Source organism: Osmerus mordax, chromosome 7 (genome assembly GCF_038355195.1).
Source record: "Osmerus mordax isolate fOsmMor3 chromosome 7, fOsmMor3.pri, whole genome shotgun sequence".
In the NCBI taxonomy this organism is placed as follows: domain Eukaryota; kingdom Metazoa; phylum Chordata; class Actinopteri; order Osmeriformes; family Osmeridae; genus Osmerus; species Osmerus mordax.
In genome coordinates this window covers 13,088,581-13,108,669 of record NC_090056.1, presented here as the reverse complement: position 1 = coordinate 13,108,669, position 20,089 = coordinate 13,088,581, and the positions used below count along the sequence as shown (strand labels likewise).

The window sequence follows — 20,089 nt, the reverse complement described above, 5'->3', positions numbered from 1 at the left end:
TGGAAAAGTAAAGGGTTCATACATGTGTAGACTAACACATAGCTTTAATTCTTAAAACATTGTGAATGCCTCACTTACAACCCACAACAACGGCAGAAATGTAAAACAAGTTAGAAATAAAAGCTTGATGCCCTATTCTACAGATTATTAAAATGAATTAATAATTTAGACTCATGAAATGATAATTGAAAAGGGATTGAAAATGCATGTCGTTTTTATAAATCAACCACTAAATGTCTCAATGGGCATCTTTCCATGTCAACCACATAATGTCTTCCTTTGCCTATCAATGGGTTTGTAGTCATATCATTGGTCATTGATGGTATGCAGACAAATTCCTCCCTGACAAGCATTAGTAAAGGAGGTACATTCATACAGAAAATTGTCAAAGGAAATTAGAAAACACATTATGAAATGCATTGTTTCAGAAACACATAAGTACGAGACATGGTGACCTGAGTAAAATTATATTAAAACCAAGATGATATATTTCAAATATAATTCTGCCAGAAATCTCATGAGAAGCTCTTTGGTGTCAGCTGCCGACAATATATGAGAAAAGTATTATTAAAAACGGTCATATTTGTTCTGTTCTTTGTTGATTTACTTTAATTCAGGACGGCAGGCAGACATCTACGTAGAAAAGAGATTTTACTAAATAATGGTTGTTCAACAAGACAACAAGGCACATTTTGACTACATCACAGACAGTACGGAGAGGGCTATAAAACGGAAAAGAAGCTTTACACCTACAAAAGAGATGCTGCTTTGAGGCAATCCACACCAAAACTGTAAAAATAAACTGATGAGAAGTTATTTGTGTTGTTGAATTATTCTCAGATCTAATAATGCATGTTATCTGTACAATTCAAAAACAAAGCTTCTGTGGACATGAAAGTATACAACAAAATCTCCATTGTTCTTTTAACAGCAGTCTATTAGGACAGATCAATTAAAACTAGGTAGTCAGGTGAAAAGTGGCTTGAGGCCAACGCATTTCACTTCCTTTGCTGCATGATATTTACATCTCTTTCCCTTTTTTCTTCGGACCAAAAATAGACGGTAGTACGTGTGTAGTGTTCAACATAAAAGTACAGACAATATCATGATCAGATATCAACGCTGTAGTTCTTTTCAAGCTTAACCCTAGTGTGTAATTCTGTGCTCTGAACCTAACAATTGTTACTTTTCTGGTTTTAAATCTGTCATTGAATGTATCATTTGAGCACCAAACTTGGCTCCACTTCTTTCACTCTTCTTTTGTTGATTTTCTTTTCCCATGTACAGTTTCTCTGAAGTCTACACTCTGTCATCTGTAAGCAAATCAGAGATCAGAACAAAGAATATTCATGGTCAGATTGACTCTACCATCCCTGTAAAGAAGTGGTCTGAATGAATCTGTGAAAATATTGTTGTGACATAACAGCAGGGTACTATACTATGAAGCAAGATTTGGGGTTAGCGAGGTAACTTCAGGTTTAACCCTGGGTTTTAGCGTCACAACGGTGGTTCTTCTTACCAGGGTAGATTGCTATGGTAACTTGTGCTGCACACCTAACCTGTTGCAGAGCAGGTTATGTTTGAGCTAACAGATCAACGTGTGTGAAAGCATCGCCTACTGACCAATAAATGATCTTGGAAAATGGCGTTTATCGTTATTGTTTTATCGTAGAAGTGTGACCTCATGTGACCTTGGTGTGCAAATAGTGAAAGCAAGAGTTTGTAAATTTCAAAATACTATGGCTTTTCCGCAACAAGTATATTTGTAGCTTAGATAGCCAACTGATAGCATCCTAAAACAGACTGATTAAACCACCAAAAGCCTTGTACTTGTGACCTTTCAAGATTTGAAGTAAACATTTACCGGTTTAAATCATGTTTTATGTTCTGTATTTGCTCCCATTGTCATTGTAACACAGTCGTGCAGCTGGAAGAATAAGGCTAAACAGTCTTACACACCTTAAGAATACACCTAAGAAACACATTAATTTAATAGAATACACACTTGTAATTATAATCACATCTACTCGTGCCTTAAAGATGGGGCAGTGATATTGATAAGCGTATTAACTTGTGCATTCACACACTTGGCAAGTGTTTGACATCTTTCCTTCCTGCCTTTGGCAACAGCAACAGGGTTGCTTTTATCCATTTTATATGACCAAAAAAAAATCATATTGGTTTATTCTATAGTTTGGTCATCGTGTGTAAAATGTCCCCATTTTATGTGATTGGGCTCATCGCTAGATTGGGAAAACCTGGGTTGATCAAATTGATAACCACCGTTGTGACACTGCTAATGCGGAAAGTTGTAGGCTTAGTGAAGCAAGCTAATGAAAAGAAATTCAGGGCATGTTGAACTTGCTTTATAGTACAGGGAGATTAATCATGAGCCGGATCTAAACATACCAGTGGAAGCTGCTGTATGCTGCCTGGTGCTCTTGACCTCCAGGTAGATGGTGTAGGCATCATATGCAAATATAATACTAGCTAGTATGCCAAACACCTGAAAGAAAGTAAATAAACAGCCATAAGTAAGATAGTTCTAATCAGCAATGATGATCAAATTCCTGCCTAATTAACTCTCTGTAAGGGTTAGAAAATGTGACTCACCCCCCCTGCAATACGGGCACCGTCCCCTGATCCACCAATTACGCAGATCAGGGAAGTGATGATGTAAAGCATTGCACCAATAGCAGCACGGAAAAGATCCTGCATTAAGATGGGGCAAAACAAAACAATGGAACAAAAGATCTATAGCTATCAAATGTGAATATGTGCATTTATGCATGTGTGTGTACTTACACTCCAGACCCAGTTGACCAGCAGGAATTGCTTGTCCATTTCCATCATGAAAATGCCAAAGAAGATGATGGCAAAGACCATCTCACAGATGGCCACTGCTGAGTAGCCTCCATAAGTGGAAGAGACATATAAGATAATGATGATGAAACTGATGAGCTGAAAGACAGAGACTGTGTTCAGAAGTGGCACATGGAGTAGATTCAAGCAAAACCTATGTATCAATGATGTGGTGTTCGTAAAAGAGAGATATTGAGTGAAAGTGAACGAAAGACTGAGGGTCTTTGAGAAAGAAACAGAGAGCGAGAGATAGAGTCTGAAAAGCTGGCAGGAAGTCATGGGTATGGCTCATGAAAGGTTAGGTCATGGGGAGTATAACAGTAAACAAAAATGCATATGTTTACATATCAAACAGAGTTCAAAATTAACTTGACCTTGGAATGTTTTTCACAACTATTTCCTTTTTAGGACACCTAGGGCAATCCCTGAGTCACTGCCACATATCCCATAATTCTTATGGAGCACTGAGCTGTCAATTAGGGTCCACATTCTTCCCTGCCAGTCAGGTTGACTAGAACTCTAATGAAGGCAGCCGAGTTCAGCAGTGACCAGTTGTCTTGGTGTGATTTCTACCACAGCTGAGTGAGGCTAGGCGTCTTGGGGCGGCGTCTAATGATGTTCTGCTCTCTAGTCTCTGGTCGTAAGTGAAGACCAGACATAAACGCTGAACTGCCATCAGCCTCCTAAAAGCTCAAGTAGGACAGGCTGAGGATGAATTCTGATATTCTTATCTTATCACCATTTCAGTTACTAGCATAGTTTTCTCTCAAGATAGTTTTACGTCTTTGATGTTGGACTTTATACAAAACTAGAGAGGGTACAATTTCTGGGGAAATTGTAGGGTGTGCTTGCTTGCGTCGGTTGTACAGGGGTCCGTTTTTGAATGACATTTTTACAACTGATTTCTGTATATTTTATATGAAAATGCATACTTATTATTTATAAAGATTAAATAGATTTAAAAGCATTTTTTTTGCTGCTCATTTACAACTGAAAATACGAGTGAAGTGTAGAATGAAATAGATGTATTCTCATTTCCCCTGCAAGAGGCAGCCTCATCGTTGAATCAAAACGAATAAATTTGGCAGACCGGTGTAAAAATGGACCTAATCTCTATGACTTAAACGTAATTTTAAGTTTTTCCCTTCTCGTGATATTTTCAGGCATGTAGCCTACTCATTGCATTCATTCATTAATAAAGAACCCCCTTTGAAGATTATTCTACGACGTTACCCGGCAGTAGAAGATGGAATCGCGATTCAGACAGTCCCATCTGCTAACTGAAAATATGCCCCCCAAAACGTAAATAAGCTTGACATTCATAAAAAGCTCACTGGTAGCGATCATTGTCAGTAACAACGCAAAATGCGATATAGCCCTGTGTGGAGAAGCTGCCCCGGTAAATTGTACTACTACGGTACAGTACTACTAGACTACTGCTGTGTTCGTCTTGGTAGCGATTGCGTTGGTTGAATTGGATTTAATGTTCCGTTGTACGGTTTAGGCAGAAATTAATTATTTTCATGAATAGATTGACAACGTTTAGGCTGTGGCAATGAAGTTCAGGTTAGTAGTTAGATAGACTTTTGATTTAAGTAAGGGGAGTGCCGAACATGTTCTGTCGCCGTTTGACTTCCTACAGCTGTGTAGATGTTTTTGTAGTGTCTGGCGTAGGCTACAGCATTGCAGTGAGCAACACTGGTTTGAAACCACAGGTAATGATAATTTCACCCACAAATCGTTTACTTGTAATGTAATGTCATAATAAATCCTACAACGAAAATGTATTTGTGAGGAATGTTTATTTTAAAGATTGAAAACAAATGCATCATAGACCACTGTAGTATGTGTTGCCCGGGCAACAGAGGCTAATGTCATGATGCTAATGCTTCAGTGAAATAGTAGACTACCGTTTCCAAAAGTAGATGTGGGCCTACTTCCTTAATAATATCAGCTAATATTGTACATTACATTTCATAATTGTGTTTCACATCACAAAGTAAAATGAGTAAATAGTTATCACCCTGGCCTCTTTGCTTGTGGCGTTCCTGCAGCTGCCTTGCAGTAAAGCTATAGTTAGCCTAGCTATCCCCCAAGTTAACAGATGTGAAACGAATGTTCTGCTACAGGTAGTCACGCGTGTTTTCGTGACGTTAGTGACGTAGTGACGTTAGTAACGTCAGTGACTGTGGCTAGCAAATTAGCCACCGTTAACTTCACTTTTCACCACAAAAACGCAATTTCTACTTAAACCATGCAACGGAACGTAAATAAAAATACAACCAACGCAATCGCTACCAAGACAAACCTTTTGACACCGCCGTTGTGTATGTAGTCCAAATATTGACTGATCCTTAGGGGGGCGAAAATAAATAATAATAATAAATAAATATATATGTGAGAGAACAAAGGTTGTGCTCTCGCCGAAGGCTTGAGCACACCCAATAATATATATGTGAGAGAACAAAGGTTGTGCCCTTGCCGAAGGCAAAGCACACCCAATAATTCTCACATTTCTTTCAGCAGACATGGTTTCAATCAAGTAAAAAATGAATTTTTAAAAGGGAAAAATATTCCATGGCATTCTCTTTCCATTCCACTGAATCTCTGCCAGTGTGGAGAGAACATAAACTTGGACTGCCCACACTGTAGAACCAATACCAGCTTGGTCTGAATCCCACTATTGTTGTTGCTTTGTAGATGCATTCAAATACAGCTTTGAGAAGGACTTGAAAGAATGGTCACATTAGATGGTGTTATTACACATTGTTCCTGTGAGAATAACTACGAAGATGTTACTGAGAGAATCATTTATGATTGATGATAAGATATTCAATAGTGGCAAAAACAACTGGCAGAATCTATTTGTAGTTTATTGAGCTTTTCACCCAGCCCCGCTTGACAAATAATCAGATATTTTCTGAGTTTTCAGACTGTGAAAACCAGATAAAGGTAGGCTATATCTTTGAACATGATGACATTTAAGAAAGCAGCTCGCAATATCCTCCTTTTGCGATAACAGAGCAGTTGCTGCTCACAAGCACTGCTCACAATAATAAGTTACAGTAATGATGTATGGGTCTTTTATTCATGTGTTTTAATTTGGCCCTTGTCTTACCAGTTTATTTTTTGTATCAGTCTAATATAGTGTTCAGCAGTGCTGCCTCCACCATTTCTCCTTACACACTCACACACACACACAGCCGCATCAGTGCTTCATGTGTTCCAGAGACTGGCACAAGCTGCCTCTGTGCTGTGGTGGGGTGGCCCAGGCCGAGGGCCAACACAATGAGCCTCTATTCTACCATCAGCCGGCTGCTCTCAGGGCAGCGCCTACTAAAGAGACCGTCACACTGACAGAAACACCTACCACAGTGGTAGCCCTTCATAACAAGACTTCACACCTCTATGTTACACCACAGAAGAACTGTTTTTGTGTGACAACATTAAAGGCCAGCAGTTTGAATCTGTTTCAAATCTTGTCCAAGTCAGTCCTTCTATGTACACTCGTATAAATTGTGAATGGTAGGCTAATTATAGTCAATAGCAACAGGGAAGAGAGCCGTTTGTCACAGACAAACGACTATCAAATTACAACCACTGTTTCTATATGTAACGGAACAACTCCTGTATGACTCAGAGGGCCTGCAACAATTAGTCACCAGGCACCAATGTATGAGCCAATCACTGAAGGAGCCTGCTAACTGGGTCTGTGACATGAAGGTAGTACTGTAACTACAGCACACAGCATGTTTAAAACAGATTGTCTTTGTTTGATTGCTTAGAGTCTCAAAAGTTAACTAACCTAGAGGGAAGGAAAACTAATGGTAGTGTTAGTTCAAACACACACCTCGTAAACAAAGTAAAACATCTGGTCAAAAGGTTTTTATTTATTAATCACAACTGTCTGGTGATATCAATCTTTTCCAGTCACACACTGGATCTCCTACACATCAAATCAAGGGGAGTCTGACCTTTGATTAAGGGTGTAGAAAGAACTAGGAGAGAAAAGATTATATTTGGACAAATCATTCATAACAGGGAGTGTTTAGGGTTGGCTTCCTGTTGAGGTCACATGCTTCTCTCCCTTCACTTAGTAAACTATTTGAGTGACTCTGTCGACTTTTAGAGTTTTTACCAGGCTGCTGTTATGTGGCACAGCGGGATCACCAACCTGAGCTTCCAGCACAGTCTGAAACTATCTATCAACAGGCCTGTTGTAAGCTCTGCCACTCATACATTCTTTGTCCCAAGCAAGAACCTCACACATCTGCAATTTCCATTACCTCTGCAAAAAAAGACCAATGTGGGTGTAACACCAACCAAGATCTGAGTTTGGAAAAAAACAATATCCTTTTAGTGTGGTTGCATATAATGGTAGCCAAATATGGCCGTCTCTTTCTCACAGTCTTTATTAAGTTATAATCTTCACTCATTGTAATGTTATTCAGGCTAAAAAGAAAAACTATCAAAAATAAGATACTCAGTCTGTTTAAACTGTAGCAGCAATACAGAGTAACAAGAATATATCATTTTACTGTAACACCGTAATTATAAATTCTGAGGGATACTAATAACATTGTTATAACAAATGTACAACACTATACATCAACACAGGCCAATGTGTGACGTGACTCAAGTGGCTCATTTATTTACAGATTAGCATGCTTGTTCTGAACTGAGACCAGCCCTAATGACAACAACACATAAGAAATAGGACATAGGAAATGTAAAGTATGCTGAAACAGGTCTCATGGTTACAAAAACATTGAGTGGTTCACATGTGCAGGAAGTGGGAAAACCATTAAAACATTTGAAGATTTATGGCCTGATTAGGATTAAGAGATTCATGCAATTTCCTTGTTAACGGTGGCCAGACGTGCTTAACATAATGTGGGGAAAACATAATTTTACTGACTTTTGCATTGTCAGCATTTATATTTCCCTTACATTACCTACTTTTATAAAATGCTTATAGCCTATATGCATTTAGCAACTGCATAACCGGCAAATCCTTTGATTGGAGAGACATAAAGCAATGCTAACTATTATGAGACACACTATCTCTCGAAGATTCAGAGTGAACTATGTGGTGTCTGCATAACAAATACACTATAGTCACCATAACAATGGGCATCACAGAGAGCGGATCAGGAGGGTGTTAAAGATTACATTAGAAAGCTCCTGTTGACTATGACATTAACTCATGCAACGTTTCATGTGCAACATTTTACTGGAAGCATTTGCCAGTATGGTGCCAAATTAGAAAAGCATTCAGGCCTCAATGACAGGTGGGAGCTCTTAACCCCATGCCCTGACCCACCAACCTCAAAGACACATGGCTCTCATTCCATATCCAGCTCCATAGATCCACAAAACACAGTTAGGCCCATAACTGATCTCTAACTATACCCTTGTTATAATAATAGATCAAAAATACAATTCAAAATATGTGTCCTACTAATGTGTAGCTATGATTATAACTTAACGCCTTCATAATGTGATTGACACTTCACTACGGCATTGTGGTGATGACTGTCAATTCTATTTGTGTAAGCACACTAACCTTCGAAATTTACGAATATACAGTAGTGGACAGTGTTTTTTCAATTGAATTGATACTATTTGCTAAACTTACTATTTCTGAGGCAAGAATGGTCCCTTTTCTGGTCTTCACGTAACTCTTAAATTTCTCCAGGTAGTTCGCAGTATTACCGGTTTCCGTTGTATCAGCCATAATGAATGTAACTTGAAATGGACTAAATCAGCAAATAATTACTCTTGGTAGCCTAGACAGGCTTGTTTCTTGCGGAAACTTTGAGTAGCCTGGCAGACACGACTTCAGAAAATCGGCATGAGTCAAAAATCGAGTACTTTCAATGACTAAGACTAAAGTCTAAAGTATGGTCTTTGGTCAGTGCTGTTGACGTTTGGGTTGGTGGATAGGCTAACTAAGACTATCCGGAGTTCGAGTAAATTAAGTTAAACAAAATCGGTAATGCTGCTATATACAACTTGGTGAGTCCTAATCTTGACAAGAAGGAAAGCAAGATCGAGAAGCGGGGCGTTGGCTTTCTCTTTTCTCTAGAGGTTTGAAGGGGGGGGGGGGGGGGCGGTTGTTGGCACTCAGGAGTGGGCTTTCCCATTGCGAGCAACTTGTTGCTTGAATCATACGGTCGATGTCACTCACGACGTGGTATTTCTATGGTAGACCTAGGCGGCTAGGGCCCTATATGAATAAATGAGCGTTTGATAGGGCTCGATAATTATATGAATTCACGTGCTTCGTAATCTTAGGTTACTACACAAATATCAGCGAACGCAATAAACTGGAAACATTATGAGCTTTTCCTGTGACTATTTAGTTTGACAATAGCAAACTCGGCAACGAGATTTCTACTATATGGCCACAATCTATTCGTTTAACGAGCCTGACGACACACCACACTTTCACTGTGGTCGAGAGTAGAATACGTTGTTTATAGAGCCCACAAAACAGGGAACAGCTGCCAAATGCATGCCATGTAAGCTACCCACTGCAAACCCATGCTACTGGTAGACTAGAATGGTATATTAATGGACGCGTCTCAAAAGGGTGAATATAAATAGAACGTTGTAAAACATACGGTCAATTTATGATAAAATAGCAATTGATTTACACTGTTTATATAATGCCATCATGTGGTAGAAACAGAGCATTGCATGCAAGTTGTTGCTATATCAATGGCACGCAGGTTCTGATACTATGACAGTATTCTGCCAAATTTAAAGATGCACATAAAACATTTAATCTTCAACAGAATAATTTCAAGTTTATTTCATTTAGTTTCACATGGATTCCATAGAATAAGAATACAGTAGAATTCTGGAGAATCTTTGATTTTTTTTTCATACTTATAATCATTTTCATAAATACTAATAAGAATACACAATACACACAGCACTATCCAAAGGCGTAGAGAGTATCACAAGACATCATTCACCACTAACAACATACTGAGTATATTTCATTTGAGCATATTTATAAGAGCTACAGTGAGAGAATGACAGAAAGAGACAGAAAGCAGTGGAGAGAGAGAGAGAGATTCTTTACCACAGAGGAAGAGAGAAAGTGAGGTGCCTCTACACCACCTGATTCAAAGAACCCTGATAAAAAAATGAATCAATCCAATGGATCACAGATGGAACACATGATGAGCACTGTGGACGTAAGACCCCAATCAAAAAAAACATTTGGCAATACATTTGACTTCTACCCAAACCAACGATTGGCAGTAAAACAGGTGTACTTGAAATTATATTATTTTAGCACCTGTATTCTATGCTTTGTGTAAAATATAGTAGTGCTCCTATATGCTGTACAGTAACCTTACAATGGCCGAACGTGTTATTATTTAACAATATAACTTTAGCAAGTCTTAATTCTCTGTTTTCTTCAGGGCTGTTTTTGGACAAGAAGTGAGACACATGCATAAACACCTTTGTAAAGGGGCATGAGAGGAGAGGTGTGTATGTGCAGACATTTTCCAGACATTTTCCAGGGAGACCTTTTTCAGAGCACGTTAGTAAACACTGTGTTTGTTTCCTATGTATGGCCCTGATATTGTGCCCCATTAGTTTCCATTGTACCTAGAATGTGATTATGACTCAGCTTGGCTGGATATCAGACTGTAGATTGATGATTTACAAACTACAGGACTCTGACTCATTCATGGACCACATAAAAGGCTATCAGAACAAGTCAATGTTTGATAATGAAATCTAATGTGTCTGATGCAAATATCTGATGAGAAATGGTACACTGAAAATCTTCACAAACAAATGCCCCTAAACTGTTTCTGACTTCCCTGCTTTCACAATCTCTACATTGGTAGTGCACTACAGCATTTTTTAGAACAACCTAGTATTAGCCAATGCCAGATGCTACCATGCTAACTACTTTTCAAAATCTTAATGCAAATGAGCCTTTTACATCTCAGCGTTTTAAAATGTGTGTGTAGCATGAGAGTAGTTCAGTCGTTGCTGAAAAGTAATATTTATTTTGAAAAACAAAAAATATGAAAAGCTGAGATGTAATCTATACTACCAAAACATTACCCACTTCTTCATACATCACTTTAAGATGCTATCACATCACCTTTCTCTCTACGTTCTTCCTTTTTGCTTTCTTTTTTGCTTTAAACTTCATCCATCATCTCATCAGCAAACGTGACCCCTATGATGTCCCCTCCAGCTCACTCAGTAATTTTGAACAAATACAAAAGCACAATGAGAAAATAACAAAGATGTCCCTCTGTTTTGAAAAGAATAAATACAAATATTTTTAAATGAGTCATACATAAAAAGGTAACACAAACAAACATGAGAAACAACAAGAGGGTTGAACTATGTGAGCTCCTAAACAGAACTGAAGTAAATGCAATTGAATAACTCTGTGCTCAACATTTGTTGTATAACAACTAATATGGAGTGCACAATTATTCAACTGTGTACATATAGTAATATATCCATATGTCAATATTTACACAGCACAGACAAATACATTCTCCCAAATTAATATCACTACCATTATTTTCAGAAATGTATGTCTTAGTCCCTTATATCTTAATTGTTTTTCCATAAATGTTTTGGTATTGTATTCCAGATGTTCTCGTATAACCAAACGGACAATCCCCTGTTGTCTTCTACAGTTAAATACATCACGAGAATAAACAGCATGTTACAGTTAGGACCCAAGTTCCCTCTCATCCCATAACCCTATCCTAATATAGTCCCTTTGCCCAGACTCTAGCTTTCACTATCCCTCCATCCCTTCCTCCCTCCCTCCCTCCTCTTGTCAACTCACAGATGCACAAAGACAAACAGAGGAGTGTGGATTGTAGGTGGTGGTCAGGCACCACACTTCAATATCACAAGGTTACCCTAGAGAGAAAGAGAGAGAGAGAGAGAGAGAGACAGAGAGAGAGAGAGAGAGAGAGAGAGAGAGAGAGGAAGACAAAGAGAGAGCAAAAAAAACATGAATAACTTGGATCAATCAATCATCAATGCAGTGCCTGTTGAAAGCCATCATGGCATACTCTCACTAAGGACTCACCAGCCAGAAGCTGTCCTTCAGTGGACAAGCTCACATCTGATTGGCGAAGGAGGTGGGGCCACCTTGTTGCTCGTAACCTCCCTGGTTGTAGTCTCCGCCTTCGTAGCCTCCCTGCTGGCCGTACTCGGGCTGGTAGCCTCCCTGGGAGCCGGCATAGGGGTCCTGTTGCACATAGCCCTCCTGGCCATACCCTGGCTGGGCAAAGGAGTCAGGCGCAGGCTGCTTCTCCTGGGAAGGCTGGGCGTATGTGCCGGCGAAGGCTCCCAGCCAGCCAGTCTCCTTGAACACAAACCACAGGTTTCCTCCCCACAGGATCAAATTAATAAATCCAAAGGCCTGTGGAATGGCAGCAGGGGGTTAGGGAGTTGGAGTGCATAAAGAACAAAGGTTCAAGCAGTCTTCAGGTAAACAAACTATGCACCAATTTGTGACTATAATCACGTCAAGAAGTGAATGGATTATTTATCGTAGCAACAGCTTCTTAAGGTAATGGAAACACTTAATCGCTGTTGTTTAACGTGTCCTGCACACAGCTTGTATCAGAAATTCAGTGGGAATCCAGAGAGGTACTGTACCACAGAAGTGTTGAGGCCTGAGACTTTGGGGTCGTGGACCTCACGGCAGCGGTTCTCCTCTTCGTCACAAGCGGTAATGAGAGTAATGACTCTGTCGGGGTCCGTGGCTGTCTTCACGTCTGACAGGCCCTTGGCCCAGGCAGCCGAGCTCACCAGCCACATGAAGGTGAACACAGCCGTCACCACAAAGTCCTGAGGATCAGCAAGGCAAATCACTGTGAGGAATCTCTTCATCACCGTGATTATCACCATTATGATATTCATGGACTAATAATGCATAGAAGACATTGTCAGTAATAGTGTGTGTAAGGTGATGTGGTATGACGGTATTGTGCACAGTACAGTACGGTAAAGGAAATGAGAGAAACCCCAACTCACAATCTGGGCGCCCTTATTGTTTTCACGGTATTTCTCCAAGAGAAAAATGTATGCGAAGAGGGCTACCATGGAGTACAGGAAGGAGAAGACACCGATGGTGACAAAGAACTCGGCCGACGAGGAGTAGTCCCCGACAAGGAACAGACGCTCAGGGTTCTCCCCCTTACAAGTCGGGGCATCAAAATACACCTGATGGAGCCTGGCCCGGGACAGAGAAATAGTGACAGCAAAGTGGGGAGAACAAGAGGGGGTGGGGGGGGGGGGTTTCAGGGTGTAGAGGAATAGAGAGAGAGAGATAGAGGGAAAGAGAGGTGAAATTGAGAAATACAGAAATGAAGAAATGTAATGTGAACACATTTATTTATTTATAGTAGAGTGTCCCATGTATGTGAGAGAACATTGGAGAACAAAGCTGCTGTACTACAAAGGCAGGAAAAGAAAATACTGACCTGAATGGATACTCAAACTCTACTTCAATACCAAGGTCACTCTCTGAGCGGTTTTTACACTCCACACTCATCTTGAACATGCCAGAGTAGCTGCCACATGTTGAGAAAGCAAAGATAGCGAAGATCTGAAAGAAACAGAGGAAGTTGGCAAAAGTTGACAAAAAAGTTGAGGTTACATAACAAAGATTGTTTTATGAAACTGTTTGGTGACCTTTGAAGAAGTTGATCTTCAGCATGCATTGTAGTTTATACCGACAGGTTACAGAGTTACTGCACCTGTTGCCATGGTTACCCCGACAACTTTTATTATAATGTGAAGAACACACTAGAAATGTACACACAACCATGTTATCGTTGGTGGTGCTGGGGTGGTTCCATGACTTTGTAGCCTTTAAGTACTGCCCACTCCCACTGTGTATCTCACATGAGCTGTGAGCACACAAACAAGCTTGCTTACGCTCTCTGTTACTCACACACTCTCACACGTACAAGATTAGTCAGTCAGACTATTTTTACCACACACTCCCTTCCCGGTAGACCAGATCCGATTGGATGGAAAATCTGGCTATTAATCTGAGGTGCTCCACCATCTGTCACTAAACACAGCTACACTGAGCTAACTGTACACCCGGCATTCTCTTTCTTAATTTCTTTCTTTCTTTCTCTCTCTCTCTCTCTCTCTCTCTCTCTCTCTCTCTCTCTCTCTCTCGCTCTCGCTCTCGCTCTCGCTCTCGCTCTCTCCCTCTCTCTCTCTCTCTCTCTGTCACACACAGATCTAAACATGCAAACTGTACACAAGTGTAAATGCACCCACAGCACAAACATTCAACCACTTATTCCATTGGTACAGTCTACCTGTACAAACATAATACACTCATCTAGTTACTGTAATCTGCTGTTGTAAAGGTCCAGTATACAATTTACAAACATAATTGTAACTTGGCTATAAAAAGCTAATTCATAATTCTATACAACTTTTTCCATCGCCTCTCAAAGAAACTACACTTCTGATAACTATCATGATATCTTATGTCTATCTCCTCTGCTCAATACGGCCACACCACCATTGCATCTGATGACTAAAGGTCATTATCTGGTGTTAAGAATGAGCACTGGAGTGTGTAAGTGTGTATATGCGTGAGTAGGTGTGTAGTGTTGATGGCAGAAGAGGTGTAACAATCATCCTGACACGACGTTCCAGTGAAAGGAGAAAAAAAGGGGAGAGTCTCTCAGATGATTCATCTGTACAATGATGAGTTGGAGGCTGTGCTTATTCAAACCAAGGCTAAACCAAGCCTTGCACAAATCTCATTCAATACACCCCGCCCATACACGATTCGATCTATGTATTGTAGGGTTATTACTGTGTGCATTATATAATGCAGGGGTATAAAGGATTACAAGCAGCACAACATTTCTGAGGCTTAGTTTTATGCAATCTCTGTACATATTTCATTCTGATTACATCCGATTCATATCTTATGAGTTCCCTATCATTTTGTAAACAACATTGGGATTGGCGAATTATTCTCCTGGTCACCTGATGATCTGGTGTGATTGCTACAATTCCAGTGTTAAGTGACAAGAAGACATAGACATGATCACCATTCCAGTACTTTTAAGGGAGGGGTTGTTGGAGAAGGAAAGAGCTGAGTGCAGGGGACAGAATGAACGGAGAGATGCACAGGAGGGAGAGATGGATGGGTAGGCAGGCTGAGAAAAGACGTGGCTGCACACAGAGTGTCAGGTGCCATGGTAACGCTATTGGCAACATTACACATTGAGGGTGGAGGAGGGGGGGGGCACAGGGCGGTTTCTACTGTCACTGATGCAATGTTGCATTGCTGGCAAATACTCTCACACACACACAAAGTACACTCCAAATACCACAGTACCACAGCATTGACCAACTAAGGACTACGGGGACACAAGCATATCATAAATCACTGACCACTCAAACAAGTAAGCCAAATGAGAGCTAAATATCCTCCATATTTGCAGGCAGCAGTGCAGGGTAAAGACAAACAAAAAGCTTCTCATCTTGAATAAACATAGCTTTGGGCGAGAGATTGTTTAGGTAGACACTCTACAGCCTCGGTTTGGTTAAGGGATTAATCAATGTCTACCATCATCCATCAAAACCAGGCTTCGTCAGCACAGTTCCAAAAAAGAGAGAACAACCACTACATGACTCATGCTCACTCACATGCTCGCTCTCTTTCACAAACATCCTCATTCCCTTTCTCTCTCTAATGCACACACACACATACATCATTATTGAATAAAGGCACACAAGTTCATTATGCTCAAATACAAAACAGAACAGTGTATCTGAAGTAACACAAAGACGCATGCTAGCATGTATAACTTCCATTAACAGGTTCTCTGTCTTGTTTTTCCATGGAGGGATTTTCCCTGGACCTCCTCTTTTCAATGGATTAATAATTCAAACCAATAACATCCATGTGACCTTCAAATCCATCAGACTCTCTGGCTTTTAGAGGACAACTGGGTGTCTATTATCTTGTGGTCTATGATGTGTGGTGACATTGTGTGGGACTAAGTCAAACATAAATGGAATTATACAGCTATATGACTTACTAAATTACTGTGAGGTTAGCTGTAAATGTAAACACAGTCTGCACAACAAACACAGCTGGATACACACTGCCTACTTTCACCTTGTTTGCAAAAACGCCAATTCTGTACCAAAGGACCATGACCCATGACAACATAATAACTGCAGGTCAGAAGGGATGTGCCGATGTATCAGCATGAACCACATGAAGAACTATTGATATTGAAACGTGTAAAATGCTGACTTGCATTTTGGATGTGCACAATTGTTCTGTTTGAGAGAAAAGATGCATTATGACCTACTGAGGCAGTAATGTTATGTTGAAGACTCGCACAGCTCCAGGGAAGGACTACAGTGTCATGTTGAGTCTTTCCTCTCAGTTACTTGTGAGATGACGACACTGTTCAGAGTCACATGCTTCCATGGACGAATGGGATTTTATTTCGTTTTTTACAGTATGCTGGAGTTGCTTTTTGAATTGGCCCTTTTACAAGATATAATGTCCATGTTTGCTGGATCGCCCTAGATGCTAGATATATTTTTGTCTAGAATACTAAAGCTCACTCAGTGTAAAACACTAGAGACATAAGACAAGAGATGAATACAGTCAAAAACAGTCAATATTTAATCTAAGTCACTCGATATTAATATAACTGTTCAAACCTGACAAACTTGGCATGACAATTTTGCATGCACAAAAATATCACTGGCCAAAAACGAGGAACATCTTTGCCAAGGAAATTTAGGCATTGACCTCAATTAGGTCCAAGTTACATTTGGTCAAATTTGGTCAAATTTAGAGTCAAGTTGGGTGGTATGCCAACTATAGAATAACCTTCACTGTATCTAGTCCATACAAAATAATGTTGACAGGTGACAGGCAACAAAGAAAGGCATTAATGCATCCAATAAAAAGATAAAAGGACTGGAAGCCTTCCAGTTTCTGATGATTCTTCTGAATGACACTTTGATCCTTTAAAACTCTAGTGGAGTAATGACAGCCAAGCAGCAAGTGGAATGATGGGGCTGTGTCACCACCTTACGTTGCCTGGCTTCATAAGCGTTTGTGAACGCTTGGCAAAAGAATGACGTAGTATGACACTTTCCGGTGTCATTATAAGGACATGACATTCAAACAATATCGTTTCTCATTCCCAACTATACTATGCTGTTTAGAACCATCACTAACGGCCAATTATTTTATATTTACTAAGACATTGACGATTTGGGCATATATGAAGCACTATAAGCATTGTCTCTATCTTGTTACACATTTGCACCCTAGCACGCATGCGCATGAAAAGGAGCGCTCAACGGGTACCGCACTCACCGTTATACAGAATAAAATATTCGGAATACTTACCCATTGTAGGGCCTTTATGAATCCCAACGGCTGCTTCACTATAGTGAACTGCCCGGTGGCCACCAACTGTCAAAACAGTAATTATTTGTCAAACCGACATAATGTGTTTATGTCAATTAACCCAACGTCAATTAAAATAGTTTAGCTAAACATTGAAATGCAGTCCCATAGTCTCTAACGTGGGATTCTACTACCACTACGGTAGGCTTCCTCAGCACTAGGCTACTTATCTTTAAAAGTTGTCAGCATGTTGCCAACACACTTGCCCTTAACATTTGGATTTGATTACTTCCATATATAATTAAGTATTGCTAAAATGATGTTTTACAATTGACTTAAAACGTGACTTGGTCAGGTGACAAAAGCCTGATAGGGGACATAGAAAAGAGACAGGCAGAGAGAGAGAGAGAGAGAGAGAGAGAGAGAGAGAGAGAGAGAGAGAGAGAGAGAGAGAGAGAGAGAGAGAGAGAGAGAGAGAGAGAGAGAGAGAGAGAGAGAGAGAGAGAGAGAGAGAGAGAGAGAGAGAGAGAGAGAGAGAGAGAGAGAGAGAGAGCGAGAGGAAGAGCGAGAGGAAGAGCGACTTTGCAAGCATTAGAATTAGATAAAGCTGCTTATCCCTCTGTTTTCACTGCATTCACTAGACAACACCCTGGTTACATTTTGAGGACTAGGCCTATTTCACATCACCTGCATATTCTATAAAAACAACGATGTGCAGGTGAATGCGACAATGAAGGAACTGATGCGTCAATACAAATATACGCACTTGTATTCACCTCAGAGATCTGAGCGTAAAAAAACAGTAATGTCTGCTCAAATTTTGACATAAATGAATCACCGCCATTGTCAACTCTGGAGAGGTGACGCACGACGTCTATATTGTGAAATTAATGATTCGGGTCTCTTTTACGCGCTCTCCTCCCACCCCCCTTGAAACGAGATGATGGCCTGTACTCCGACAAAACCAACCAGAATATACATCTTTCAGCTCTCAACGACACCGTTGTGTGATCCAATTGAAAAGCCTATTGTGTTTTGGAGTAGCGATTGTTTTGTTTTTTTTGTAGCCGAAGCAGTTTTGTCCTTAACTGTTAAACTCAATATGCTTAAACATGAAATATAAATGTCATCCTATGGAATGCGTCCTCAACTCGTGGTCTTGAAATGATTTGGTGCAAGCATTTGTGAACATTTAGAGTATGGACGCCAATCGCTCAATCACATGAACATGCATGGTGCAAAATTGGTTAAATCTCCACCAATCTATAGAGCCTATATTGCAGTGTATCATTGACAAATCGTGTAGCCTACTTGAGAACCCCGGAAAGCACCGCAATAGAGTCAGCTGCTCAACTGCTTTAGAATTACATTCTACAGCAGTTTAACGTTCTTAAAACACTATTGGTTTTCCCCCAAAACAGACTTAAATAGGCCTAATACACATATTTTCCTTTATAAAGGACGGATATTGCATGCACATAAATACATTTTGGTCCACTGATTTATTTCATATCCTTACCTGGTTCACAACGTCCATCTTGGCCGCTTACTTGTCTGTAAGAGGATCAGAGTCGAGGCGGGAGGTTGTTGTTACATATGGAACAGCCAACAGGGGGAATAGACACAAGATGGGAATAGCTGTATTACGTCAAGAGCTGGTTGAGGGCATTTGGAGCGTAAGGACGTCAGTGAAGGCATTGGACAGAGTAATGACGAGGTCGACTCCCAGTCCAATCATAGAGCAGCATTAGGGAACTACGGTTTTTTCCCGGGGGAATAACAGGGAGACTTCATTAATGTGTGCAATGCACATCTCTTACCGATGACTCTACTCGTAGATCAAGCCAGTAGAAAAAGATTAGAGGGTGGGTGTGTATTTTGCATGGGCCTATATGTTCGTTTTTAAAATTGTAATTATTAGTTAGTTTTATATAGTTTTATCTAGTTAGTTTGACTCCATATCTCCATAAAATTGCATGTAAAAACGTTCAAACTGCATGTGAAAACGCATCACTCCATATCACCATCAAAATGCCAAAACTACTGGAGCCCATACTGTATATGCCACAAACTATTGTCTCTGTAATTTAAAATTAATTCCTAAAAATAGAGTCAATGAAAACAGCTGTTCTTCATCTGGTGATGCATTGATGTTGTTTGAGTTCCCATGTTTCTTCATGAAATTAAGCATTAAGCAACAAACATTCAGGCAGCAGATCTGTATTACACTTCCTGTCTCTCTAAATGTAATTTCTGTTTCTTGGCAAATAACATAAAAGCCTTGAGAAAAACATAATTTATTGCATACATAGTAATAACTTACGTCTTTATGTAGCAGCAAAACCAATTTTAAACATCTGTAATTTTCCAGTTTATGTTCTTCTTGTTCTGACCATACAAAAGATACATACTTTTATAGCTTCATAGGGCATATACATTCGAAATGAGACATATCAATTTCCAGTGGTTATAAATGGACTGTACCAGCAGAAACTGTACAATGTATCAATGCTTAACATCTGCTCTATAAAATGATGGGTACAATGCAAAAATCCCACTTTTGAAAATATCAAATGATACTTGATGACAATGTGCACAGAACTGCAATTATATTCGGCAGGCTACAGTAAATTCTTTAGCACTCTTACAAGAAACCATATGAGTCTATAGAGCCTCAGCAGTATATGCAATGTCAAATACACTATGTTTTTATCTGGCTCTCTATCCAATCTCATTAGGTGTACAATGACCAACTTTCCTTTTGCACCCCCACTTCTTCCGGTCTCTGTT

The 20,089-nt window shown here is 39.9% G+C and overlaps 2 protein-coding genes across 2 annotated transcripts; both read right to left on the bottom strand.

Moving 5' to 3' along the window:
• Nucleotides 1-1,181: 1,181 nt before the first annotated feature.
• Nucleotides 1,182-8,904, bottom strand: plp2b (proteolipid protein 2b). The gene is made up of 5 exons (XM_067240067.1): nucleotides 8,501-8,904; nucleotides 2,806-2,961; nucleotides 2,614-2,712; nucleotides 2,410-2,506; nucleotides 1,182-1,313 (listed from the first exon to the last, which is right to left on the bottom strand). The coding sequence occupies exons 1-5, from the start codon at nucleotides 8,597-8,599 to the stop codon at nucleotides 1,300-1,302; spliced, it is 465 nt and encodes a 154-aa protein (XP_067096168.1). The 5' UTR covers nucleotides 8,600-8,904; the 3' UTR covers nucleotides 1,182-1,299.
• Nucleotides 8,905-9,699: 795 nt separating this feature from the next.
• Nucleotides 9,700-18,878, bottom strand: sypb (synaptophysin b). Its single transcript, XM_067240209.1, has 7 exons — nucleotides 18,819-18,878; nucleotides 17,300-17,365; nucleotides 13,359-13,483; nucleotides 12,910-13,108; nucleotides 12,532-12,723; nucleotides 11,957-12,292; nucleotides 9,700-11,784 (listed from the first exon to the last, which is right to left on the bottom strand). Exons 1-6 carry the CDS (start codon nucleotides 18,834-18,836, stop codon nucleotides 11,987-11,989), a joined length of 906 nt encoding a protein of 301 aa, XP_067096310.1. The 5' UTR covers nucleotides 18,837-18,878; the 3' UTR covers nucleotides 9,700-11,784; nucleotides 11,957-11,986.
• Nucleotides 18,879-20,089: the final 1,211 nt, after the last annotated feature.